The following is a 27,580-nucleotide window of genomic DNA, read 5'->3' on the forward strand; positions in this document are numbered from 1 at the left end:
CACTATTTCCAAATGATGATGATGATGATTTTTTTGCTAGAATGTATCATGAACCACCGAAAGTTATAGATCCATTAACAGACTATGAGGAACGTATCATGGAAGCAAGGCCCCCAAAGATTTTGAGATGGCTTGACAACTGGGAAAAAATAGAGATTAAGCTTCTAAAGGAACAAGAAGAGAAGCATAAGAAGAACAAGGCACAGGAGGGGGAGAACAAAATGTCAACATTATCATCCATCTTTAGTAAGGACCAGGACACAGATAATCAAACTCAATGGAAGCCACCATGTTCACCAGACATTTGGCCAGGAACAAAGGACTCTACATCAATGTGTTTGTTGTACTAAGGTCCTTCCTCCACGATTGCTCAGTTTGGCAAAGTGACCAGATCTTGGAAGAGGCTTGGTCGTGCCAAACTTCTTCCATTTGAGTATTATGGAGGCCACTGTGACCCTGGGAACCATTGGTGCAGCAGAAATTTTTTGTAGGTTTCCACGGCTTATTTTGTGCAAATTGAGGCCTCCCTCAAAAACATGATGATTCATCTCAAGGGGTTTATCCTGTTAATAAATAAATATCTTCCAATCCTGTCTCTGAGCTCTGCAGGCAGTTCCTTTGCCTTCATGATTTGGTATTTGCTCTGATATGCATTGCCAGCTGTGAGGCCTTCTATAGTGAGGTGTGTGCCTTTCCAGATCATGTCTAATTAATTTCATTTACCACTGGTGGAGTCCAATCAAGGTGTAGAGACAGCTCAGCAAAGATCAAGAGAAATTGAAGGAGTCTGAGTTAATTTTCACATTAGGTTGCAAAGGGTCTGAATATTTATGTAAATGTGATATTTCAGTTTTTCTTTATTCTTTCCAGTTTTCGTGACGCCTGCTTTAAAGTGCAAATGTATGAATTGTACCACAGAGCTCCCCTCCCCTGACTCACTAGTACTAACAGCATTAAGTGTTCAATGCAGAGAAAATCAACTCATGTGAGAGTAACATTAAGATGGCTGCCTGCACTTGTCTATCACAACACACAAACAGACAAAATACAACCAAGATAGAGAAAACTTTATTGAAACAACTTTTGGAAACCCTCACGTGCACAGATCCAACGGAAAAACTCTGGCCTCAGCCTGCTGGGGCATCTGTGCCAGGACTATCTTGCTGTAAAATGAGTGCAAATGACAGAGCCACCAAAAACGAAATACATATTCCACAAATCAGAAGGAAACATAACATGTATGTGCAATGATACTATAGTCACTTCACAGTTAAATGGAAATTGACTCTCTAATCTTCATCTGCCGCATCCCAGAATGCAACTGTTCAACTTCACCACTGCGGTATTATTGTGCAAGCAGCAAGAACAGCGAAGAACAAAAGTATTCATCTAAATGACTGACAAATTCACATCAGCTTTGTAAACTTAATTGTGAAATGAGTGCATATAGAGGCCCAGATTGTTAGTTCAGTGAAGCATTAGCCACTTCATCAGGACAGCAACATCTAGAAATAGTGGAGCACAACGAATAGCTTTCATAATCCCCTCCATCATACTTGGATTACAAAAGTAATATTTTTAACAATATACCTTTTTTCTTGTACTTCTATCACTACTGTAATCATAATAGTCACCGTCACTCACCAAGGGCTACACATTTTTAGTAAGTCTATAGCGCCATCATGTGCATTGTTGTAAAATAAAATAAAGACACTTTCCAGTAGGATGGTTTATAATGGTCCTGATTTTGTCTCTCGTCATGTAGACTATTAACAAATAAACCCCAAAATCCTTCAGGTTTATTTGAACACACGCAACCAGCACAACAGCGCATGCGTCATGTACGGGCACCTGTAAATAGTTCAGGAAATATTTGATGCTGTGTAAATCAGGGCTGACTAAATGAATTCAACCCTTATTTCACAATAAAACATGACTAATGTTGAGGGTGAGGGATTACAGCAAACAGCCCACATGTCTGTTCAGGGTTACCTGAGCCTGTTTCCCCTTAAATAAAGGCAACTGTCACACTTTCAACAATTATATATGGTATTCCATATGAAAATAATTTTCAAATTAAAGCATTTTCTTTTCAAAAGACAAGAGTTGTTCTTTAAAATGCATTTTTTCAAAAAGTACACTTTGAAAAAAGGGTATTAATCTCTCAGATATTAAGATTTAAGATTGGGTTACAATCTTAAATCTGTGAAGATTCTCAGTCTTCCAGGTGATGTTACCTAGAAGCTGAGTCACGGCAACTGGACCTCTAGTTTTTTAGGTTGAAACGTTTCACCCAGAGCGATAGAGAAAACAGAAGCTTCTAACTCAGTTCCACACATCTCTCTATCCAAATCTAAACCTGATGAGTGGAGAGATTTGGGCCCTTTTGTTACATGCTGTTTATCTGTATATGATTGGAGAACTGTTGATACAGATCTTGATGTGATGTATTCATTTCAGTGAAAGCTTACAGAAACTCTTATACTTCTGTTGTGCACACCACACACACAGATGCTTTGGTACCTGAATCTCACAGACACACATCTTGTCACAAACTAATGTCTGATACTGAGTTTGCTTCAACTCCTGCACTGCAGACAGTGCTGGATACAGTCTGGGCAAAACATAAATATGATGTAGGCCTTATGAAGAACTGTGAACCAGTCATGATAACACCAAAGTCTTCATTCAGACCAAGCAAGCGGGTATCATTGTGCCATGTGATAACAGTCCTTGTTGCACTCCCCTTTTTCCAGTGGAAAAGGTCAGAGATGCAGATAAGCCTTCTGAATGGCGTTTTGTACAAGATCTACAAGTAGTGAATGATGCTGTACAGCTTTGTGTAAACTTGTTTGTGCAGTGTGAAGTGATTTTCCTTGGTCATGTGATTACTGTAGAGGGGAAGTCTCTGCCCCCCCAAAATAGTGACAGTAACTCAAAATCTTCCCAAACCTCAAACAAAGAAGCAGATGATAGCATTTTGGGGCATGTGCTCCTATTGCAGGAATTTCATTCCTAATTATGCTGTTATCGAAGCTCCACTGAGCTCACTGATTCATGGAAAACTGAAAACTGACACATGACACTGTTACCTGGACACCTGAGGCAGAGAAAGCATTTACAGACATGAAGCTGGCTTTGCAAACTGCTCCAACACTTGGCCTTCCTGATCCCACTCAGCCTTTTGTGCAGACTGCTGGTGAGAAAAACTGTTGTATGACATCTGTCAGCAGACAAGATGGACTGAGAAAACCACCACCATGCTGTACTTTTACAGCAGCATAGTGGAAAACTCATCTCAACTGGGTCCTGTTGCTGCTGGTCTCCCTCGCCGTCTTCGGGCTGTAGCAGCAGCAGAAAAGGCAGTTGGAGCATCACATGACATTGTGGGATATTCTGATCTCACTCTTTTAGTTCCACATGCAGTTTCACCGATCCTGTTAGAACAGAAATCCTCGAACCTGTCCACTGCTAGGTGGCTAAGATACAACACTGTTCTTCTTGACATGCCTAACATCACAGTGAAACGTTCTGTTTTGAATCCTGCAACTCTCCTTCCAACTCCAGATGGTGGGGAGGCTCAAAACTGTGCCGCTTCCCTCCAACAGGTCTGCTCATACAGACTCATACAGTCTGTCTGCACCCTCTTCATTGCTCACCCAAGGGTTTTTGCCACAACACCTTACCATAGAGACAAGATGAGCAATAAACATTATGTGTGTGTGATGTGAATGTTGCCTTCTGTTACAGTAAAAGGTTGTGGCAGGAGTATTTATCATTTATTGACTGATTTTGCTTCGTTTTAAAAATACAATAAAATAAACAATGTGTGTTTAAATGTTGACTTTATCATTAGTTGATTCATTCTCCATGTATTCCTACATACTGGAAGAACCTTGATCTTTATTTAAACACAAACTTGACTTTCATCTTGGACGCTAGAATGACGTCATCGCCGCTCTCTATATTAGGAGCCTCAGTCTCACACACACACACACTCACACACGTTTGTTCGCAGCGAAGTGACGATGGAAACACACAGCGACATGAAGGAGCAGAGGCAGGAGCAGACGCAGGACCAGGACCAGGATCACATGATGAAGCCGTCAGCATCACGTCTCTCATCACCGTCCTCATCACCATTTCCAATTGTTGGCGGTGATGATTTTTTTGCGAGATCGTATCGTCGATGGAAGCCACCATGTTCACCAGACATTCGGCCAGGAACAAAGAGCTCTAAATCAATGTGTTTGCCATTACCCCCTATTTTAAGTAAGGACAAGTTCACAGATAATCAGAGTCGATGGAAGCCAAAGCCTCCTCAGATCCCTCTCGACAAAGGTGCCACTCAGATTAAACAACGTTCTCCTCGGACAGCATCATCAACCAGGGACCAGTTTAGGGCCAGGTATAAACCTCTACCCAGTATTCTGACCCAGAAGGCTAAAGAAATTCCACCATTTCCACCCATCTCTGAAAAGGACCAGCACACAGATCAGACTGAATGGAAGTTACCGTCACATCAGACCATTCTACAAGAATATGACAATGAGCTGAAAGCCAGACTTGATGAGACACCATATACATACACGATGAGCATCATATCAAAAGTTGAAGAGATGATGAATATTGAGACCCAATCCAAGCCACACCCACCACAGACCCCTCTCAACCCCTCTCAGACAGCCTTTTCATCCAGGCACCGGTTTAGGTCCAAATATCGCAGTACGGCCCCGGTCACAGATCATCTGGCTCAATTCAAGCCACATCCACCTGTTAACGAAGGTGACACTGAGCTACAAGAAATAACTGATGAGACACCATATGAACATGTGACGTCTATCATATCTCAATATCAAGATGTGGTCAATGCTGAGCCTAAAGATGAGGATGGTACTGATGAAAACAATCATCCTCTGTCATGTTTTAAGTTGATTAAGACCAAGCCAAGTGTCACTGAGCTTAAAGAAAGCACTCGTAACAAAGTATCTTTCGATTTCAAGTACATTATGTCCAAATATGTTACTATGCTCAGTACTAGCTAAGCCCAGAGATGTGCTACAGAGCAATAAATGAATGTTGGCCAGTGCCCTCCTGATTCAGGAGCGCCAAATATGGAACAAGTGTCTCATGAGTTTACTCCGGGTGCTCCGGTTTCCTCACATTAAAAATAAATAAACAAATAATAAAAATAAACATTTCCTGCTTGGCCGATGTATTTACCAATTTAATTACCAGGAAAGATTTGATTAAGCATTAAACATTTTGATTGTATTTATTTACTTTGCTTATTTTTACAGGTGCACAAGCACAGAGGTGCACACACACACACACACACACACACACACACACACACAAAATACCATGTACTGTATTTTCTTTCTCTTTCAGGCAGTGTTCAGATCCCCACATTTCACATAATGTCCCCCAGAGCAAACCATGCAGGTCATGTAAAGAAAAACGTTTAAGCTAATCATGTAGCAGGCTAATATTAGCCACCAACTTACTGGGACAGTCGTTTGGAGGAAATAAGGCCTCGTCGTCCTGGCGCCATCACCATGGTAACTGTTGACAACTCTCCTGGGAGGTGTAGTTCACATACTTCCTGCTAAATTTGATCCGTCAAACCCACGAGAAATATACTTTTGAAGAATATATAAAAAACATAAATACGAAATAACAACAGAAATTAGAAACAGAATCGCGATTACTAGACACGTAGTAAATATAACTATAAGAACAACCAAATAACAGGCCATTAGAATAAGGAAATCAAAACAAGGATAAAATCTCATTACAATTCTTGGGCTGACGAGTCCTGGTTGCTGATTAACAGGGGAAATATGTGGAGGAGGCACCAACGACAATTGTGATCGAAATAAATTGTTTTAAAAGTCGTGATTGCTGTCACGAGAAAAGTGGAAAAATAATGTCTGCGTGCACGAAACAATCAATTACATTTCGTGACTATGTCAAATTCATCAAATCAAATTATATGAGGTCGGGTTGGTTTACAGACATTATTCCTGTGTCACGTTTTTAGCCACATAGAGCATAAATATCTTTTAAATGATAAACAACTGAACTAAACTCCAGATGATCTGTGATCATCTCTTGTTCCTCCTTTTTAAATTAAAATGGAAAAACAGTTTGCGCTCAATGAGTGAACATAAACGTCAGATATGTTAAATGTGAACGTATTCAACACGTTGCTAACAAACCTAATCAAAGACAAATTAGGTTTCGTATCAAAACGTACATGAGAATGCAGTTTAGTTGTATAGGAAGGTCATTTTTAGGAGACAGGGTCTGATTCAGAAAGAACTCTGTGTCCAAATCCTCTCAAGCTCGGTCAGACTGGATGGGGCCCAGCAGTGGACGCCATTTTCAGGTCTCTCCAGAGAAGTTGGACAGGGTTCAAGTCTCTGGCTGGGCCACTCTAGGACATTCACAGAGTTGTCCCTAAGCCACTGTCTTGGCTGTGTGCTTAAAGGTCATTGTCATTTAGGACAGTGAACCTTCAGCCCAGTCTGAGGTCCTGAGAGCTGGAGAACAGGTTTTCATTGAGGATACCTCTGGACTTTGCTCCATTCAGCTTTCCCTCAACCCCGACCAGGCTCCCAGTTCCTGCTGCTGAAAAACAGACCCACAGCCTGATGCTGCCATCACCATGCTTAACTGTTGGGATGGTACTGAACAGCTGATGAGAGATGACTGGTCCACAAGCACAGAGGTGCACACACACACACACGCACACACACACAAAATACCATGTATTCTCTTTCTCTTTCAGGCAGTGTTCAGATCCCCGCTATAAAAACTAAAAACAGAGAGAGACAGAGGTGATGAATAAGAGCTTCATGTATGTCTTTATTCAATTCCTGCCAGGATATCAGCTTTGTGTCCATCTAAACAAGCCCAGGTTTCACACTGAGTATAAATAAACTGAAGAAATATACTGACACCTTTTGGTTGGTGGTGTGCTGCAAAAGTTTTTAAATGAAAAAAATGTGCCATGCTTCAAAAAAGCTTTAAAACCACTGGTTCAATGCACATTCTTCAGGTGCAGCTCCTGGATGTAGATCCCAAACAGGCTGTGCTGAGGTGACTATATGCAGCATTTGACTGTTGCAGATCTCAAATTGTTTCTGTTGTACTGTTTTACTCAGTTAATAAAACACATACGATGTAAGTACGCTGTGTGCTATTACACAGCCAGTTTCACAAGCCAAACATTTAACCATATTGAAAGTGCATTCAATTATGTAAAGCTTGTCTCTGTGCATATGCATTGGCTGTGCATTCTCAATATGGCCTGTTACATTTGAAATAGTAAAATACAATATTCTCCTTACTAAGAAGTGTTTCTCACAGATATGTTGATGCAGGAAACTGGGTTTCTGTCTCACATTTACTTCCATCCCGTGTTTAATATTTTAAAGATTATCTACCATCTACTACCTTTGCACCAGTATAGGAATCTGTAAAAACCCAGTATGACCAGTAAAATATTATAAATAGTATTTTCATTGCCCAAAAGTGATTATAACAGCTAAAACAGAATTTTTTCTACCTTTACTGATCGTGATAAAGTCATATGCAAAAAAAAACCAAACAAAAAACTGTACCACCATCACTTTTAGAAGGCTGTGTGCCCTCCCACAGAACATAATCACTTTTTCACAGAAACCTTTCTGCATAACACCTATTACAAGATTCCTGTTCTTTGGGAGCATGAAACCAACTTATATGTTTAGAGAAACTATCTATAGAGAAACTCCACAATCACAAGGCTCTCTCTGCCCTCATGTCCACTTTCACGAAGGACATAATTTATAAAGCAGAAGGATGTAAGGCGGCCGGACAAACTGGTAGAAAAAAGCTGGTTAAGTGACTGGAATGAGGCTGGATTCACTGGAGGCTGTGGTGGAGAGATGCAAACAGAAAAAGCTGGAGGCCATCCTGGAATAGTAGGGAATGGTGGAGGACTGTGCTGTCACTGAATGATACAGGAGATCTTCAACCCCACTGTCATCTGGCTCTACAACACCTTAGTCAATGGTAGATGACAAACCAACAAGAACTGGACTGTGAGTGACTTTCATTACTTAGCACTTATTACTTTTACAAAACTAAGTTTGCCTTTGGGGACTAATAAAGTTTATCTCATCTCATTTCTCAGAGAACAAATTAAAATAAAATACTGGAAAGAAAAGATGCAGACAATGAGCTGTCTACATGAAGGCACATTAAACATTAACATTAAAGAAACCACTATATGGATCTGTGTTTTTTAGCATGGGGGGTGACCACGGCCACAGCAAGACGTCTTTGCCAGAGATTTACAAAGAGACTGATCTTTATAAGAGATTTTGGTATCCAGTATGATTCCTCACACTGATCCCTCTCCTCTCTCTGTCTCTCTCTCTCTCTCTCTCTCCAGGAATGAGGCATGGAGATACGCTGGTGGCTTTGCTCGTCCTGTGACTCTGTCAGAAGTGCTGTTCAAAGGATTCAAGTGGGGATTTGCTGCTTTTACTGTTGCTCTGGCTATTGAATACACCTTTTTCCCCCCAAAGAAGGGCGGCCACTAATGTTCATCATTGTCAAGCACAAACCTCACCCAACAGTCTAATAATAATCTGTATTTTCTGTTTATTAAAGGTGTGTTTGATCACCACATGGCTTCACTTTTCCTTCTTCACCCTGACACACGTTTCAACCATAACTTTACTCTGCATCTGTATTTTAGGGATAATGAGTGTTAAACTCCCATAATAGTGTTGTTGCTGAGATGAATGTGCACATGTAGTAGTTAGTTAGTCCTGCTTCCTCTTCCTGCCCAGTTTTTGGAGGCATATTTTGCAACACTTCACTGTGACTACTATAAAAACCAGCACTGCAGTAGCCAGCAGCGCTATGACGTCGAGGTTGAAGTACTGGAGCCAGTTGAGGTCGTGGGCAACAGATTTAAGATGTTTTGCCCCTTTGTGGCGCATCACAAATTCTGTCCAGTACACTGAAAGGTCGAGTGGGTCAACTGGCCGGTCTCGATGGAGGACTGACAGCTTCTGAACACACTCTCTGTATCTGGACACACACAGGTGGACCAGATCAAAATCATAAGACTTAAGACAGTATTAAAATGCACATCCCAAAACAAACAACAACAATGTGAGAGACCACATGATCCCTCACCTGGTGTCATTGATGACTTCATTCAGTGCCCAAAGGAGGCTTTCTGTAGAGATGGAATAAATATCCAAGATGACTCCTGCTCCCCTGCTTGCCAGCTTCTGTACGTTATCGGGCTGGTCCCCAGGAAGTGGCACCATCACCATGGGAACAGCATTACACAGTCCCTCAAAGAGACCATGTGACCCAGCGTGAGTGATGAAAGCCCGAGCTCCAGGGTGTGCTAAGACACAAACATGCAAAATTAGTTGTACTGGCAAATACTGGTATTGTTGGATATTACAACACAGGGCATTCACAGACCTAGTAGGTCGTTCTGAGGCATCCCATTTCATTATCTTCACATTGTTTGGGACACTTGAGCTATGCCCACCTCCTCTCTCAGGAACTGATAGGCTATGTGGTCAAAGTGCCAGAACAGCAGTCGGCAAAGCAGCGGCTCCAGTAAAGCCACCTGTGGGTCAGAGGTATCACAGGACAATAGACAAATGCTCTACTGAAGATTTTAGGTTATGTGTTCATGTGAGTTAAATGTCAACAAAGTTCATTTAAACATGTGTTTTAGTGCCAGCACTGACTATTTCTAGAGAATTGTGTCTTATATCTAAAGAAATGAGAAAGAAATAGAAAGCAAGTGGAGACCACTTCATTTCACTGAATAGAAAAAAGCCATCCTTCATCCATACACATGCCCGTCCAAGCATATCTGGCTACAATAGCTCACCAAAGTGTTGACAGCTCTCTCCTTAAAGCTCATTTTATCTGTGTATCCAGTGAAAAAGCAAGGCACGTATGAGGGCGGGGATGGGCAGCCTGAAGACTGCGTATCCAGGGTACATGGAATTCCCCTCAGCAAATTAATAGTGGGGATACCTGAAAGCAATTTAGCAAAGAGAGGTGAGCAGATTTACAGACACACAAACACAGATAATCCACGTGTTACAGAGCTCACCTAGTTGCCGTGCTATTAATGAGCCTGTGGGCACCACTGGGTCTGTCAAGACTGCATCAAATCTCTGCAGAATGAAAGACAGTAAAGTAGAATAGAGGGGTTAACATTCAGCAGTGTCACAGCTGAAATTAAAAACATTCACTTTTCCTTCTCTTCATTCACACGTGCATGGCTCATACAGAAGAGGCATGTCAGTGTTTTTGCATAAACACACTGACTAAAAATGTGTAATACCACCTAAGAGACCTTTAAACATGGACCTGACTCCAGAGACCCCTAAGCATGTCCCGTGGTTTCTTTGAACTAACAGAAATCCAAACAGATTCTCTTCATCATTTTGCAAAATATAAGATTAAATAGATAATAAATTCAAACGCCTCACAGTTTTATAGATTGCAGTGCTTTTGTATTGAACTCTGTTGCATTGTACAGTTGATCTCAGTGTTGTGTTTGGCCCTGACCTGCTGTGCCAGATGGGAGATGAGACTGTCATTGAACAGGAGGCTCTCTGCAGTGGTGTGGATTAAACCCGTGGATTTCTTTATTTGTGAGAAATGTGAACTTATCTTCTCCAGGAAATTCTTTGCAGATTTTTTCATTACGTCTTTATGTGAGGCCAACAAAGAGTCAACATAATCCTTGTCATAAGGAAGAGGATAGGTCACAGTGTTGTAGTGTTTTCCTGGGCCCATTCGCATCGTAATCTCTGGCATCACCACTGTAACTCCGTGTCCACGGCGACCCATTTCTTGGGCCATAGCCTTTATGCCGATCCAGTGACTCCCATCCATGGGCACCACCAGCAAGTTACCCAAGAAGGCTGGAGAAACGGTGCCACTTTTAGGATTGGTGTCATTGGCCTCAGCCTCTTCTGTCTTCATGTGCTCCTCTGTCCTGGAGCTCTTCTTATCTACAGCAGCATTTACCTGCTTTTCCATGTTTAGCAGCAGGAACACAAACACCGCTGCTTTCCACATTGTAAAACTGGACTAAGTTACCACCTCTACCCTGTGCTGTGAATGTCTCTATAAGTCGTCTCTTTCCTTCCAGCTCCTCTCTCTGACTCCTGGTTGATGAAATGCCTCCGAGAATTAACAGAGTTGTGTGTTCAAAGTCCTCACAGTGTAGCAGTTGGAGCTGATAAGTTATTGTCCATGGTTGAGTTACTCTGTAATTTAATATTTTAACATTTTTCACACTGCATGTGAGGGAGTGGGCAAAGGTTGAGCAGAAGAAAAGGCAGTGTTTATATGCACCGCACTGATCTTATCGTTCTTCACTGTTGGCAGTAATCAGGCATTAACACAATCCCTGTTTGTTTCCAGTCCTTTATTTTGAAGTATTTCCTGTTCTTGGTGTGTCTCTTAATTGAGTTATTTTTACTTTTGTTAATCGGTGTCTGATTGTTTTCACCTAGTGTTTTCAATTTAAGCCTGAGCTTCCCGTTGGCTTGTTGGCTCGTCTTGTCTTGTTTTCTTCGTCTTGCCTGTCTTCTTGCTTTGTCTCTTTGTTGTCCAGAAAGCCAGTTGCCTCAGTGCCACACTTGCATTCCTGTGAGAGTTGCCTTGTCATCTTATTCCTGATTGTGTTCTGTGTTTTGTCGACTATCCCTGTGCGATTTGTGTTTCTGTTTTTCCAATAAACTATCCACCAGCTTTCTGTACTCCTCCTTCTGTCCTGCACCCAAACACTGCACAGCTGTCAGAAAATTTCTGCAGGTGGTAAGATCCAGAGTTGTACTGGAAATCAAAGGTGTACAGGGTGAACAAGAAAGAGAGAGCACCGTTCACTGTGGAGCTCCCGTGTTACTCAGCACCACACTAGACAGAGCACTGCCCATTCGGACAACCTGTGGTCTGTCTGTCAGGTAGTTAGCAACACAGGAGACAATGTGGGAGTCAACCCCCATCACCAGTAGCCCTGGCTGGATGGTATTAAATGCACTTGAAAAATCCAAAAAAATGATCCTCACAGTACAACCCCAAGCATCCAGGTGTGAGTGAGCTTTGTGAAGCGGGTAGATGATGGCATCTCCCACACCCAGACTTGGCTGGTAGGTAAACTGCAGCAGGTCAGGAGAAGATTTCACCTGCAGAGCTCGTTGACATATTTCTGCATTTTTATCCTCTTAGATGTAAGATCATCTCTGAGCTCTGGGACAGATCAGAAAGTTAGACAACAGCACATTTTTGTCTGTAGAAAAATAAAACACAACAAAACCTTCTCTGTCTGCTGTCATATTCTGCTGATAGTTGCATCTTGCTGTAACCCATCTGACTGTAGTGGTATTGTGAAGAAGGAGTAGATACTCACATGTTACCTGAGAGATATCTAACACCTTGAGGTCTGACAACTGCGTCTGCAGATGCTCCACCTGACTCTGCAATGTCAGGATTTGCATCACTGATGCACAACAGACAGGAAACAAAAATGAATTTTACTCCCAAAGATCCTGTAATAAAGGTGCAAAGAATTTCTCACATTTATTTCAGACTCACTCAGTTTTGTGTTCTTGTCTCCCTTGTCGTCTATTTCAGTAATAAGACCATCCGCTCTCGTTTGCAGCTCTGGGAAAAAAGTAAATTAGATTTTATCACCTCTGACTGGATTATCAAATTATTTAACCCTGAACTGTTAAATGACAGAAAAAACATACTGACCTTTTAGACGGTTACTTGTGGTTCCATTGGCTGCATTTTTCTGAAGGTCCCAGATTTCATTTTGTAGCTCAATGACTGTTAAAACTAAAACACACAAACATGCAATGAGTTTGTTTATAATAATGATTTTCCTGACAGGTTGCCACTACGACAATTTGAGCCCATCTCACACATCCTACTCTGTCACTGATCAGTTTAACCTGCATATGGTCCATATTTCAGAAACTGCCAAAAGGTTTAGGATTCCTTTCCTCTGCCCTTTGACCCTGGTTTACAGCAGGTAGAAGACTCCAGGTTAGATTTAGGACTGTGAAAGTATTGGAGCAAATCTGTGCTAGAGCTTTCATTCAATTGGCTCTCTGAATTTGTGTTTAATTAGCATTAGCAACAACTAATAACGCTGTTAGAGAGCAGGATCACATAACAACCATTTTCTATACGAGAAGGACGATTTATGATTAAGCTACAGGACATTAAACCCAAGGTCCAGATTGTCACAGTGGACCAACTCCATAAGCTCACTTATTTGGGGGTTGGCAATCAGTCTCTCAATGTCTGAGGTCTTGGAGTTTAATTCCATTTGTTTCTCTTCCAGTTTCCTGTGTAGATCTATGAGGTGACAAGCAGATACAGAGAAACTGAGTTGAGACAATGGCCTTAAAGACCACAGATAATTACAGTGATTTAATGTTGCTCACCTGAGATCCTGTCTGGGTCTTTTGTTGTAGAGATCAGATCCCTCAGAGTCGTCAGCTCACCGTGAAGGTTTATCACACTTAGAACTGACCCACAAAAAGAGCAAATATCACTGTTTCCACGTTCACAGCTTTAAATCAACAATAGGATGCTAGGTTAGTTACTGAGTTGCAGAGACACTACGCAACACAAGAACACAAGAAACCACTCATTTATAACAGAGAGATTTCAGCTTTCATGTGAGGGCTCACTGAGTGCTGTGTTAGAGTCTCCTGTTCTGTTGAGCTCTCCAACCATCTGATCAAATTCAGTCTTTACTTCTGATAGAAACAAACACATGAAATAAAGAAGTTAAGCTAAAACAAAATCATCAGAGAATTTACTTGAATCAGATTTATTGTGCAACTTACGCTCATATGTTTTCTCAAATCCAGAACATTCTTCACTCTTTAATTGTAGTTTCCTCTGCAACTCTGTCATTTGCAAAGAGAAAGTCAGGTTATCAAAGCTCTTGTCTGAAAATATCCTATGAAACCTTTCCTATTAAAAAAAACCTTAGAATACTAGATGGGGATCAAAAGAACTCACCCTTTATTTCAGCCTGAGCTTTTGCATATCCTCTTTCTTTGGCCTGAAGCATTGCCTGAAGAGCTGTAAATGTATTAAGTAAGTAACTTTAATACATTTAAAGTTATACTAAGTAATGTATTACAGTTATACTAAGTGTTTTCTGCATTAACTTAAGAAAATGGCTAGAGAAGGACTCACTGGTGGCTTGACTTGTTGAAGTTGTCTGGTATTGCTCATCATTCTGCAGCTCTCTCAGCTCTTCCATTACACTGATGATTTTCTTGACTGGTTAAAGTGAAGAAAAAAAAAAGACTCCAATGTTTAGATTTGAACTTTTGGAGATGAAATGTTTTCCAAAGTGAATCTGCCTCTTTTTCATACTTGTACTTACTCGTTTGTGCCTGGGCATACTCTGTTCCCTCTAGTTGTTTCTGCAAATTTTCCTGCCTTTTCTTCTCTATGTCAAAACTACCTCTTAGCTCTACGATGAAAAACAAAACAAGTATAATAATTTGATACACATCAGACAAGCATAAGTGTGACTTTCAATTTAAAAATTTGAGTAAAATGTTAGGCCAGTCACCTGTGAGTTGAGAGTCAACTAATTTTTTGGCATTTGACATTAACTGTCTAAAATGCTCAACCTCAGACTGTAAAACCAAAATTTCTTTGGCTGGAGAAACAAGAAATAGTATATCAAATTAATGCTGCAGAAAAGTGCACACAAGTTTAAAAAACACACTAGTTTTTTTTTTTTATTTGCACACTTACCAAGTTCCATGTTGTTCTCATCACGATTTAGCTGTAAAATCTTCTTTTTAAGAAGCTCAGTCTTTATCTTCCACTGCCTCTGATGATCTGATAAAAAAGAAACAAGAATGAATGAATGAATGTTTGTGTATCTTTTCAAAACTGTAGGTCAAATAAATCAGGATCAACAACATATCTCAACACGACAATGGGCTCTTTGCACATAATATACTGCCGCGCCGGAAATGCGGAATTAAGAAATTAAAATGTTTACTCTCCTGTGACCTCCTATGACCTGATCCACCTTACCTTAGTATAACTGAAGCACTTCTGAATAGGGCCTATTGTGCATTGTAGAAATATAATTGTTGCTCTCAGTGAGCACAGTTTGCTCTAACCTTGACTATTTGATAAGGGCCCAGATGTCTTTCTGTGAGAAATCCCCTCCCTTTTTCGTTTCCATGAAAACTGATGTGTTAGGCTGCAAGCAGCCAGTGACCCTCATGCTGTACCAAGGTGCTGTGTGACTGTTACTCCTTGCAAGTAAAACCTCTATATAATCTTACCGAAGTTCGTCCTCTGAGTCTATTTGTTAAAAGAATTTACCTAACAACTTGGGGGCTCATCCGGGATCGCAATATCTCCTCTTCCTTCCAGGTTTGGACCTAAAAACCGTGCACGGGGGAGTCTTAAGTCTCCTGACTGAAAGCCCTCCGCCCCGGTCCCATAAGGGAACGGTTTGGAGCATTGAGAGGCTAGGATCTGCTGTGAGGGGAGAGGAGTGACGCGATTGAACTTTGAAAAGAGAGACCAGAGACGGACTCCTGTAAGGTAAGAGAATTTTAATTTGGTTAAACTGAGTAGAGTCTCAGTGGGTCTAATTCGAACAAAACCATCCCCTGAGTGGAGTCTCAGGGAATTAGGGCCCAAACAAAACCGGTGCAGTGTCCCTGGGAGTTTCTGGCTCTCTGGAAGCCCCGGGTGGTCCTGGGTCCTTCGGGTCACGCAAGCTGAGTAGAGTCTCACTGAATTGCGGTCTCATATCAGGCTGAGGGGTTGGTGATTACAAAACGGATCACTGACTAAAAATATCATTGACTTGACTTGAGTGCTGAAATTCAAACAAAACCAAAACTTGTGTGGCCTACGGGACACTGGGTCAAACATGTTCGGGTAAAACCGAGCAGGGCTTTCGGGAAATCAGAAACTTGGGATGAACCCGTGGTCTGTGGGAGACCCAAAGTAAACTAACCCCGTGGTCTGTGGGGGACCCAAAGTAAACTAACCCCGTGGTCTGTGGGGGACCCGGAACAAAAAGGAGCCCCGGTGCGCGTCGATAGTGCTTTTGAGCATAACAAGAGAGAACATTGGTACCATGGAAAGAATATAAAAGCATAGAAATAATTAATGTGACATAAAGTGAGTTAAACAGCTGCTCCATCTCCTCCAATCAGATCAGTAACTAAACAATAACAGTAATTAAAATAATTTAAAAAACAAAAAGGGGGGGATAAGGAGCCTGTTAAAATAATACGTGTAGGCCTACAATAATTATAATAACAATAAATAAATAAATGAGTAGCAGTGAGTAAAAACAAATAGTAACTGAATATAAAAAAATAATAATAATAATAATAATGTCAATATGTAATGATAATAATATGTCAACGAGCTCAATGAGAAGAATCAGACAAATGCCAGGTTAAGTAAGTAATAAGGGAAAATGACGTCTGCATTTATTGACCTAAATATCTACGTACATAATATAATATCTATGTTCCTCAGTTCTGGCACTCACCAATCTGCATAACCAACTCAGGAAAATTGAAGAAGAACGTCAGAACAAGAACACAGCATCTTCTTTAACAATTACTGGTAAGTATCTGATTTTGATCTGGTCACTGAATAAACTTTAGTTCTTTGATAACCTCGAGTAGAAACTGACTTTTTCTAGAGCTGAGGGAACAGTTGAAGGCAAGAACTGGCCTTGACTAATGCTACCATGTTTTAAACCAGCCCTCAAGGCTCTGCTTCAGGCCAGGGAAAGGGAACATGTCACTGCTGAGGCTGAGGTCCGTGGTGAGTTGATTTTATAAGATGATGAAATAAGGAAAATTGTTCTCAAGGGTGAGAGACTCCACCAGTGTAAAGCTGCAGGCCCTGATGGGATCAGCACCAGGGTCCTGAAGACATGTGACAGGCAGCTGTCTGTTATCCTTTGCCAGTTATTTAACGACAGCCTGGACCAGGGGAAAGTTCCTGTATTGCTGAAGTCATCTTGCCTGGTCCCCGTCCCAAAGAAGTCATCTCCCTCTGACCTCAATGTCTACTGCCCTATAGCCCTTACATCTCGAGTGCTGACGCTGCTGGAGAGGCTGATTCTGCGTCTGCAGGTGAAATCTTCTCCTGACCTGCTGCAGTTTACCTACCAGCCAAGTCTGGGTGTGGGAGATGCCATCATCTACCCGCTTCACAAAGCTCACTCACACCTGGATGCTTGGGGTTGTACTGTGAGGATCATTTTTTTGGATTTTTCAAGTGCATTTAATACCATCCAGCCAGGGCTACTGGTGATGGGGGTTGACTCCCACATTGTCTCCTGTGTTGCTAACTACCTGACAGACAGACCACAGGTTGTCCGAATGGGCAGTGCTCTGTCTAGTGTGGTGCTGAGTAACACGGGAGCTCCACAGTGAACGGTGCTCTCTCTTTCTTGTTCACCCTGTACACCTTTGATTTCCAGTACAACTCTGGATCTTACCACCTGCAGAAATTTTCTGACAGCTGTGCAGTGTTTGGGTGCAGGACAGAAGGAGGAGTACAGAAAGCTGGTGGATAGTTTATTGGAAAAACAGAAACACAAATCGCACAGGGATAGTCGACAAAACACAGAACACAATCAGGAATAAGATGACAAGGCAACTCTCACAGGAATGCAAGTGTGGCACTGAGGCAACTGGCTTTCTGGACAACAAAGAGACAAAGCAAGAAGACAGGCAAGACGAAGAAAACAAGACAAGACGAGCCAACAAGCCAACGGGAAGCTCAGGCTTAAATTGAAAACACTAGGTGAAAACAATCAGACACCGATTAACAAAAGTAAAAATAACTCAATTAAGAGACACACCAAGAACAGGAAATACTTCAAAATAAAGGACTGGAAACAAACAGGGATTGTGTTAATGCCTGATTACTGCCAACAGTGAAGAACGATAAGATCAGTGCGGTGCATATAAACACTGCCTTTTCTTCTGCTCAACCTTTGCCCACTCCCTCACATGCAGTGTGAAAAATGTTAAAATATTAAATTACAGAGTAACTCAACCATGGACAATAACTTATCAGCTCCAACTGCTACACTGTGAGGACTTTGAACACACAACTCTGTTAATTCTCGGAGGCATTTCATCAACCAGGAGTCAGAGAGAGGAGCTGGAAGGAAAGAGACGACTTATAGAGACATTCACAGCACAGGGTAGAGGTGGTAACTTAGTCCAGTTTTACAATGTGGAAAGCAGCGGTGTTTGTGTTCCTGCTGCTAAACATGGAAAAGCAGGTAAATGCTGCTGTAGATAAGAAGAGCTCCAGGACAGAGGAGCACATGAAGACAGAAGAGGCTGAGGCCAATGACACCAATCCTAAAAGTGGCACCGTTTCTCCAGCCTTCTTGGGTAACTTGCTGGTGGTGCCCATGGATGGGAGTCACTGGATCGGCATAAAGGCTATGGCCCAAGAAATGGGTCGCCGTGGACACGGAGTTACAGTGGTGATGCCAGAGATTACGATGCGAATGGGCCCAGGAAAACACTACAACACTGTGACCTATCCTCTTCCTTATGACAAGGATTATGTTGACTCTTTGTTGGCCTCACATAAAGACGTAATGAAAAAATCTGCAAAGAATTTCCTGGAGAAGATAAGTTCACATTTCTCACAAATAAATAAATCCACGGGTTTAATCCACACCACTGCAGAGAGCCTCCTGTTCAATGACAGTCTCATCTCCCATCTGGCACAGCAGGTCAGGGCCAAACACAACACTGAGATCAACTGTACAATGCAACAGAGTTCAATACAAAAGCACTGCAATCTATAAAACTGTGAGGCGTTTGAATTTATTATCTATTTAATCTTATATTCTGCAAAATGATGAAGAGAATCTGTTTGGATTTCTGTTAGTTCAAAGAAACCACGGGACATGCTTAGGGGTCTCTGGAGTCAGGTCCATGTTTAAAGGTCTCTTAGGTGGTATTACACATTTTTAGTCAGTGTGTTTATGCAAAAACACTGACATGCCTCTTCTGTATGAGCCATGCACGTGTGAATGAAGAGAAGGAAAAGTGAATGTTTTTAATTTCAGCTGTGACACTGCTGAATGTTAACCCCTCTATTCTACTTTACTGTCTTTCATTCTGCAGAGATTTGATGCAGTCTTGACAGACCCAGTGGTGCCCACAGGCTCATTAATAGCACGGCAACTAGGTGAGCTCTGTAACACGTGGATTATCTGTGTTTGTGTGTCTGTAAATCTGCTCACCTCTCTTTGCTAAATTGCTTTCAGGTATCCCCACTATTAATTTGCTGAGGGGAATTCCATGTACCCTGGATACGCAGTCTTCAGGCTGCCCATCCCCGCCCTCATACGTGCCTCGCTTTTTCACTGGATACACAGATAAAATGAGCTTTAAGGAGAGAGCTGTCAACACTTTGGTGAGCTATTGTAGCCAGATATGCTTGGACGGGCATGTGTATGGATGAAGGATGGCTTTTTTCTATTCAGTGAAATGAAGTGGTCTCCACTTGCTTTCTATTTCTTTCTCATTTCTTTAGATATAAGACACACAATTCTCTAGAAATAGTCAGTGCTGGCACTAAAACACATGTTTAAATGAACTTTGTTGACATTTAACTCACATGAACACATAACCTAAACTCTTCAGTAGCATTTGTTTATTGTCCTGTGATACCTCTGACCCACAGGTGGCTTTACTGGAGCCGCTGCTTTGCCGACTGCTGTTCCCATGGTGATGGTGCCACTTGCTAGGGACCAGCCCGATAACGCACAGAAGCTGGCAAGCAGGGGAGCAGGAGTCATCTTGGATATTTGTTCCATCTCTACAGAAAGCCTCCTTTGGGCACTGAATGAAGTCATCAATGACACCAGGTGAGGGGTCATGTGGTCTCTCACATTGTTGTTGTTTGTTTTGGGATGTGCATTTTAATACTGTCTTAAGTCTTACGATTTTGATCTGGTCCACCTGTGTGTGTCCAGATACAGAGAGTGTGTTCAGAAGCTGTCAGTCCTCCATCGAGACCGGCCAGTTGACCCACTCGACCTTTCAGTGTACTGAACAGAATTTGTGATGCACCACAAAGGGGCAAAACATCTTAAATCTGTTGCCCACGACCTCAGCTGGCTCCAGTACTTCAACCTCGACGTCATAGCGCTGCTGGCTACTGCAGTGCTGGTTTTTATAGTAGTCACAGTGAAGTGTTGCAAAATATGCCTCCAAAAACTGGGCAGGAAGAGGAAGCAGGACTAACTAACTACTACATGTGCACATTCATCTCAGCAACAACACTATTATGGGAGTTTAACACTCATTATCCCTAAAATACAGATGCAGAGTAAAGTTGTGGTTGAAACGGGTGTCAGGGTGAAGAAGGAAAAGCGAAGCCATGTGGTGATCAAACACACCTTTGATAAACAGAAAATACAGATTATTATTAGACTGTTGGGTGAGGTTTGGGCTTGGCAATGATGAACATTAGTGGCCGCCCTTCTTTGGGGGGAAAAAGGTGTATTCAATAGCCAGAGCAACAGTAAAAGCAGCAAATCCCCACTTGAATCCTTTTAACAGCACTTCTGACAGAGTCACAGGACGAGCAAAGCCACCAGCGTATCTCCATGCCTCATTCCTGGAGACAGAGAGAGAGAGACAGAGAGAGGAGAGGGATCAGTGTGAGGAATCATACTGGATACCAAAATCTCTTATGAAGATCAGTCTCCTTGTAAATCTCTGGCAAAGACGTCTTGCTGTGGCCGTGGTCACCCCCCATGCTAAAAAACACAGATCCATATAGTGGTTTCTTTAATGTTAATGTTTAATGTGCCTTCATGTAGACAGCTCATTGTCTGCATCTTTTCTTTCCAGTATTTTATTTTAATTTGTTCTCTGAGAAATGAGATGAGATAAACTTTATTAGTCCCTAAAGGCAAACTTAGTTTTGTAAAAGTAATAAGTGCTAAGTAATGAAAGTCACTCACAGTCCAGTTCTTGTTGGTTTGTCATCTACCATTGACTAAGGTGTTGTAGAGCCAGATGACAGTGGGGTTGAAGATCTCCTGTATCATTCAGTGACAGCACAGTCCTCCACCATTCCCTACTATTCCAGGATGGCCTCCAGCTTTTTCTGTTTGCATCTCTCCACCACAGCCTCCAGTGAATCCAGCCTCATTCCAGTCACTTAACCAGCTTTTTTCTACCAGTTTGTCCGGCCGCCTTACATCCTTCTGCTTTATAAATTATGTCCTATGTGAAAGTGGACATGAGGGCAGAGAGAGCCTTGTGATTGTGGAGTTTCTCTATAGATAGTTTCTCTAAACATATAAGTCGGTTTCATGCTCCCAAAGAACAGGAATCTTGTAATAGGTGTTATGCAGAAAGGTTTCTGTGAAAAAGTGATTATGTTCTGTGGGAGGGCACACAGCCTTCTAAAAGTGATGGTGGTACAGTTTTTTGTTTGTTTTTTTTTGCATATGACTTTATCACGATCAGTAAAGGTAGAAAAAAATTCTGTTTTAGCTGTTATAATCACTTTTGGGCAATGAAAATACTATTTATAATATTTTACTGGTCATACTGGGTTTTTACAGATTCCTATACTGGTGCAAAAGTAGTAGATGGTAGATAATCTTTAAAATATAAAACACGGGATGGAAGTAAATGTGAGACAGAAACCCAGTTTCCTGCATCAACATATCTGTGAGAAACACTTCTTAGTAAGGAGAATATTGTATTTTACTATTTCAAATATAACAGGCCATATTGAGAATGCACAGCCAATGCATATGCACAGAGACAAGCTTTACATAATTGAATGCACTTTCAATATGGTTAAATGTTTGGCTTGTGAAACTGGCTGTGTAATAGCACACAGCGTACTTACATCGTATGTGTTTTATTAACTGAGTAAAACAGTACAACAGAAACAATTTGAGATCTGCAACAGTCAAATGCTGCATATAGTCACCTCAGCACAGCCTGTTTGGGATCTACATCCAGGAGCTGCACCTGAAGAATGTGCACTGAACCAGTGGTTTTAAAGCTTTTTTGAAGCATGGCACATTTTTTTCATTTAAAAACTTTTGCAGCACACCACCAACCAAAAAGTGTCAGTATATTTCTTCAGTTTATTTATACTCAGTGTGAAACCTGGGCTTGTTTAGATGGACACAAAGCTGATATCCTGGCAGGAATTGAATAAAGACATACATGAAGCTCTTATTCATCACCTCTGTCTCTCTCTGTTTTTAGTTTTTATAGCGGGGATCTGAACACTGCCTGAAAGAGAAAGAGAATACATGGTATTTTGTGTGTGCGTGCGTGTGTGTGTGTGTGCACCTCTGTGCTTGTGGACCAGTCATCTCTCATCAGCTGTTCAGTACCATCCCAACAGTTAAGCATGGTGATGGCAGCATCAGGCTGTGGGTCTGTTTTTCAGCAGCAGGAACTGGGAGCCTGGTCGGGGTTGAGGGAAAGCTGAATGGAGCAAAGTCCAGAGGTATCCTCAATGAAAACCTGTTCTCCAGCTCTCAGGACCTCAGACTGGGCTGAAGGTTCACTGTCCTAAATGACAACGACCTTTAAGCACACAGCCAAGACAGTGGCTTAGGGACAACTCTGTGAATGTCCTAGAGTGGCCCATCCAGAGACTTGAACCCTGTCCAACTTCTCTGGAGAGACCTGAAAATGGCGTCCACTGCTGGGCCCCATCCAGTCTGACCGAGCTTGAGAGGATTTGGACACAGAGTTCTTTCTGAATCAGACCCTGTCTCCTAAAAATGACCTTCCTATACAACTAAACTGCATTCTCATGTACGTTTTGATACGAAACCTAATTTGTCTTTGATTAGGTTTGTTAGCAACGTGTTGAATACGTTCACATTTAACATATCTGACGTTTATGTTCACTCATTGAGCGCAAACTGTTTTTCCATTTTAATTTAAAAAGGAGGAACAAGAGATGATCACAGATCATCTGGAGTTTAGTTCAGTTGTTTATCATTTAAAAGATATTTATGCTCTATGTGGCTAAAAACGTGACACAGGAATAATGTCTGTAAACCAACCCGACCTCATATAATTTGATTTGATGAATTTGACATAGTCACGAAATGTAATTGATTGTTTCGTGCACGCAGACATTATTTTTCCACTTTTCTCGTGACAGCAATCACGACTTTTAAAACAATTTATTTCGATCACAATTGTCGTTGGTGCCTCCTCCACATATTTCCCCTGTTAATCAGCAACCAGGACTCGTCAGCCCAAGAATTGTAATGAGATTTTATCCTTGTTTTGATTTCCTTATTCTAATGGCCTGTTATTTGGTTGTTCTTATAGTTATATTTACTACGTGTCTAGTAATCGCGATTCTGTTTCTAATTTCTGTTGTTATTTCGTATTTATGTTTTTTATATATTCTTCAAAAGTATATTTCTCGTGGGTTTGACGGATCAAATTTAGCAGGAAGTATGTGAACTACACCTCCCAGGAGAGTTGTCAACAGTTACCATGGTGATGGCGCCAGGACGACGAGGCCTTATTTCCTCCAAACGACTGTCCCAGTAAGTTGGTGGCTAATATTAGCCTGCTACATGATTAGCTTAAACGTTTTTCTTTACATGACCTGCATGGTTTGCTCTGGGGGACATTATGTGAAATGTGGGGATCTGAACACTGCCTGAAAGAGAAAGAAAATACAGTACATGGTATTTTGTGTGTGTGTGCACGTGTGTGTGTGTGTGTGTGTGTGCACCTCTGTGCTTGTGCACCTGTAAAAATAAGCAAAGTAAATAAATACAATCAAAATGTTTAATGCTTAATCAAATCTTTCCTGGTAATTAAATTGGTAAATACATCGGCCAAGCAGGGAATGTTTATTTTTATTATTTGTTTATTTATTTTTAATGTGAGGAAACCGGAGCACCCGGAGTAAACTCATGAGACACTTGTTCCATATTTGGCGCTCCTGAATCAGGAGGGCACTGGCCAACATTCATTTATTGCTCTGTAGCACATCTCTGGGCTTAGCTAGTACTGAGCATAGTAACATATTTGGACATAATGTACTTGAAATCGAAAGATACTTTGTTACGAGTGCTTTCTTTAAGCTCAGTGACACTTGGCTTGGTCTTAATCAACTTAAAACATGACAGAGGATGATTGTTTTCATCAGTACCATCCTCATCTTTAGGCTCAGCATTGACCACATCTTGATATTGAGATATGATAGACGTCACATGTTCATATGGTGTCTCATCAGTTATTTCTTGTAGCTCAGTGTCACCTTCGTTAACAGGTGGATGTGGCTTGAATTGAGCCAGATGATCTGTGACCGGGGCCGTACTGCGATATTTGGACCTAAACCGGTGCCTGGATGAAAAGGCTGTCTGAGAGGGGTTGAGAGGGGTCTGTGGTGGGTGTGGCTTGGATTGGGTCTCAATATTCATCATCTCTTCAACTTTTGATATGATGCTCATCGTGTATGTATATGGTGTCTCATCAAGTCTGGCTTTCAGCTCATTGTCATATTCTAGTAGAATGGTCTGATGTGACGGTAACTTCCATTCAGTCTGATCTGTGTGCTGGTCCTTTTCAGAGATGGGTGGAAATGGTGGAATTTCTTTAGCCTTCTGGGTCAGAATACTGGGTAGAGGATCATACCTGGACCTAAACCGGTCCCTGGTTGATGATGCTGTCCGAGGAGAACGTTGTTTAATCTCAGTGGCACCTTTGTCGAGAGGGATCTGAGGAGGCTTTGGCTTCCATCGACTCTGATTATCTGTGAACTTGTCCTTACTTAAAATAGGGGGTAATGGCAAACACATTGATTTAAAGCTCTTTGTTCCTGGCCGAATGTCTGGTGAACATGGTGGCTTCCATCGACGATACGATCTCGCAAAAAAATCATCATCGCCAACAATTGGAAATAGTGATGAGGACGGTGATGAGAGACGTGATGTTGACGGTTCAGGGAGTGGTTCTGGTTCAGGGAGTGGTTTTTGAATATTTTCTGTTTCTGCTGGTACGTCTGCCTCCTCCTTGGGGAGGAAATCCACAAATCAGAAGGAAACATAACATGTATGTGCAATGATACTATAGTCACTTCACAGTTATGTGGAAATTGACTCTCTAATCTGCATCTGCCGCATCCCAGAATGCAACTGTTCAACTTCACCACTGCGTTATTATTGTGCAAGCAGCAAGAACAGCGAAGAACAAAAGTATTCATCTAAATGACTGACAAATTCACATCAGCTTTGTAAACTTAATTGTGAAATGAGTGCATATAGAGGCCCAGATTGTTGGTTCAGTGAAGCATTAGCCACTTCATCAGAACAGCAACATTAGAAATAGTGGAGCACAACAAATAGCTTTCATAATCCCAACCATCATACTTGGATTACAAAAGTAATATTTTTAACAATATACCTTTTTTCTTGTACTTCTATCACTACTGTAATCATAATAGTCACTGTCACTCACCAAAGGCTACACATTTTTAGTAAGGCTATAGCGCCATCATGTGCATTGTTGTAAAATAAAATAAAGACACTTTCCAGTAGGATGGTTTATAATGGTCCTGATTTTGTCTCTCGTCATGTAGACTATTAACAAATAAACCCCAAAATCCTTCAGTTTTTTTGAACACACGCAACCAGCACAACAGCGCATGCATCATGTACGGGCACCTGTAAATAGTTCAGGAAATATTTGATGCTGTGTAAATCAGGGCTGACTAAATGAATTCAACCCTTATTTCACAATAAAACATGACTACCTGGGTGAGGGATTACAGCAAACAGCCCAGGGTTACCTGAGCCTGTTTCCCCTTAAATAAAGGCAACTGTCACACTTTCAACAATTATATATGGTATTCCATATGAAAATAATTTTCAAATTAAAGCATTTTCTTTTCAAAAGACAAGAGTTGCTCTTTAAAATGCATTTTTTCAAAAAGTACACTTTGAAAAAAGGGTATTAATCTCTCAGATATTAAGATTTAAGATTGGGTTACAATCTTAAATCTGTGAAGATTCTCAGTCTTCCAGGTGATGTTACCTAGAAGCTGAGTCACGGCAACTGGACTTCTAGTTTTTTAGGTTGAAACGTTTCACCCAGAGCGATAGAGAAAACAGAAGCTTCTAACTCAGTTCCACACATCTCTCTATCCAAATCTAAACCTGATGAGTGGAGAGATTTGGGCCCTTTTGTTACATGCTGTTTATCTGTATATGATTGGAGAACTGTTGATACAGATCTTGATGTGATGTATTCATTTCCAGTGAAAGCTTACAGAAACTCTTATACTTCTGTTGTGCACACCACACACACAGATGCTTTGGTACCTGAATCTCACAGACACACATCTTGTCACAAACTAATGTCTGATACTGAGTTTGCTTCAACTCCTGCACTGCAGACAGTGCTGGATACAGTCTGGGCAAAACATAAATACGATGTAGGCCTTATGAAGAACTGTGAACCAGTCATGATAACACCAAAGTCTTCATTCAGACCAAGCAAGCGGGTATCATTGTGCCATGTGATAACAGTCCTTGTTGCACTCCCCTTTTTCCAGTGGAAAAGGTCAGAGATGCAGATAAGCCTTCTGAATGGCGTTTTGTACAAGATCTACAAGTAGTGAATGATGCTGTACAGCTTTGTGTAAACTTGTTTGTGCAGCGTGAAGTGATTTTCCTTGGTCATGTGATTACTGTAGAGGGGAAGTCTCTGCAGGGGAGGTCTCTATGCTGCTGTACTTTTACAGCAGCATAGTGGAAAACTCAGGCCTGTGGCTTAATTTTCATCTCAACTGGGTCCTGTTGCTGCTGGTCTCCCTCGCCGTCTTCGGGCTGTAGCAGCAGCAGAAAAGGCAGTTGGAGCATCACATGACATTGTGGGATATTCTGATCTCACTCTTTTAGTTCCACATGCAGTTTCACGTATCCTGTTAGAACAGAAATCCTCGAACCTGTCCACTGCTAGGTGGCTAAGATACAACACTGTTCTTCTTGACATGCCTAACATCACAGTGAAACGTTCTGTTTTGAATCCTGCAACTCTCCTTCCAACTCCAGATGGTGGGGAGGCTCAAAACTGTGCTGCTTCCCTCCAACAGGTCTGCTCACCACAATCCGACCTCATAGAAACCCCACTAACCAATCCTGACCTCATTCTTTTTACAGATGGTTCAGCTTTCAGTGATTCTGACACTGGTACTGCTCATGTTGGCTACGCTGTCTATTCTGAACATGCAGCTGTTCAGACAGAAGCAAGAAAATTCATGGTTCTGATTCTGATTGGGAAGCTGTTTCTATTGTGAGTCCGCAGTGTGTCTGACATGTAAACAGTTACCAGTGATTTTCACTTTTCAAATATGTGAGTATTATTCCCTCTGACTTTGCTTAGCTTTAAACTCAGGGATGTCTGTGCAAGAACAGCATTGCTAAATTTCGATGACCATTTGT

The 27,580-nt window shown here is 41.5% G+C and overlaps 2 protein-coding genes and 2 pseudogenes across 2 annotated transcripts; 1 reads left to right on the top strand and 3 right to left on the bottom strand.

The window, feature by feature from the left end:
- Positions 1-6,880: 6,880 nt before the first annotated feature.
- On the bottom strand, positions 6,881-11,244 carry LOC113140238 (UDP-glucuronosyltransferase 1-1-like; annotated as a pseudogene).
- Positions 11,245-11,960: 716 nt separating this feature from the next.
- Positions 11,961-14,926, bottom strand: LOC113140237 (cingulin-like protein 1). Its single transcript, XM_026324036.1, has 13 exons — positions 14,845-14,926; positions 14,657-14,746; positions 14,465-14,554; positions 14,272-14,358; positions 14,092-14,154; positions 13,914-13,976; positions 13,755-13,823; positions 13,506-13,589; positions 13,330-13,416; positions 12,808-12,891; positions 12,646-12,714; positions 12,461-12,550; positions 11,961-12,300 (listed from the first exon to the last, which is right to left on the bottom strand). Coding segments are annotated over exons 1-13 (888 nt in total). The 5' UTR covers positions 14,855-14,926; the 3' UTR covers positions 11,961-12,298.
- A 3,270-nt stretch (positions 14,927-18,196) lies between these two features.
- Positions 18,197-20,453, top strand: LOC113140236 (UDP-glucuronosyltransferase 1-1-like). The gene is made up of 5 exons (XM_026324035.1): positions 18,197-18,844; positions 19,242-19,305; positions 19,385-19,533; positions 19,804-19,987; positions 20,096-20,453. Exons 1-4 carry the CDS (start codon positions 18,329-18,331, stop codon positions 19,849-19,851), a joined length of 777 nt encoding a protein of 258 aa, XP_026179820.1. The 5' UTR covers positions 18,197-18,328; the 3' UTR covers positions 19,852-19,987; positions 20,096-20,453.
- Positions 20,454-20,558: 105 nt separating this feature from the next.
- Positions 20,559-21,008, bottom strand: LOC113140234 (NADH dehydrogenase [ubiquinone] 1 beta subcomplex subunit 3-like; annotated as a pseudogene).
- Positions 21,009-27,580: the final 6,572 nt, after the last annotated feature.

Source organism: Mastacembelus armatus, unplaced genomic scaffold (genome assembly GCF_900324485.2).
Source record: "Mastacembelus armatus unplaced genomic scaffold, fMasArm1.2, whole genome shotgun sequence".
NCBI lineage: Eukaryota > Metazoa > Chordata > Actinopteri > Synbranchiformes > Mastacembelidae > Mastacembelus > Mastacembelus armatus.

What these genes read in the sequence shown, in the direction of transcription:
- LOC113140237 (XM_026324036.1), bottom strand. An exon ending in AGTTGACTCTCAACTCACAG is followed by an intron (nt 14,555 to 14,656) that starts GTGACTGGCCTA and finishes TTTTCATCGTAG; the next exon opens with AGCTAAGAGGTAGTTTTGAC. An exon ending in AGACTCTAACACAGCACTCA is followed by an intron (nt 13,590 to 13,754) that starts GTGAGCCCTCAC and finishes TTTGTGGGTCAG; the next exon opens with TTCTAAGTGTGATAAACCTT.
- LOC113140236 (XM_026324035.1), top strand. Translation starts at nt 18,329, where the DNA reads ATGTGGAAAGCAGCGGTGTTTGTGTTCCTGCTGCTAAACATGGAAAAG. An exon ending in TCTCCCATCTGGCACAGCAG is followed by an intron (nt 18,845 to 19,241) that starts GTCAGGGCCAAA and finishes TTCATTCTGCAG; the next exon opens with AGATTTGATGCAGTCTTGAC. An exon ending in AGAGAGCTGTCAACACTTTG is followed by an intron (nt 19,534 to 19,803) that starts GTGAGCTATTGT and finishes TCTGACCCACAG; the next exon opens with GTGGCTTTACTGGAGCCGCT.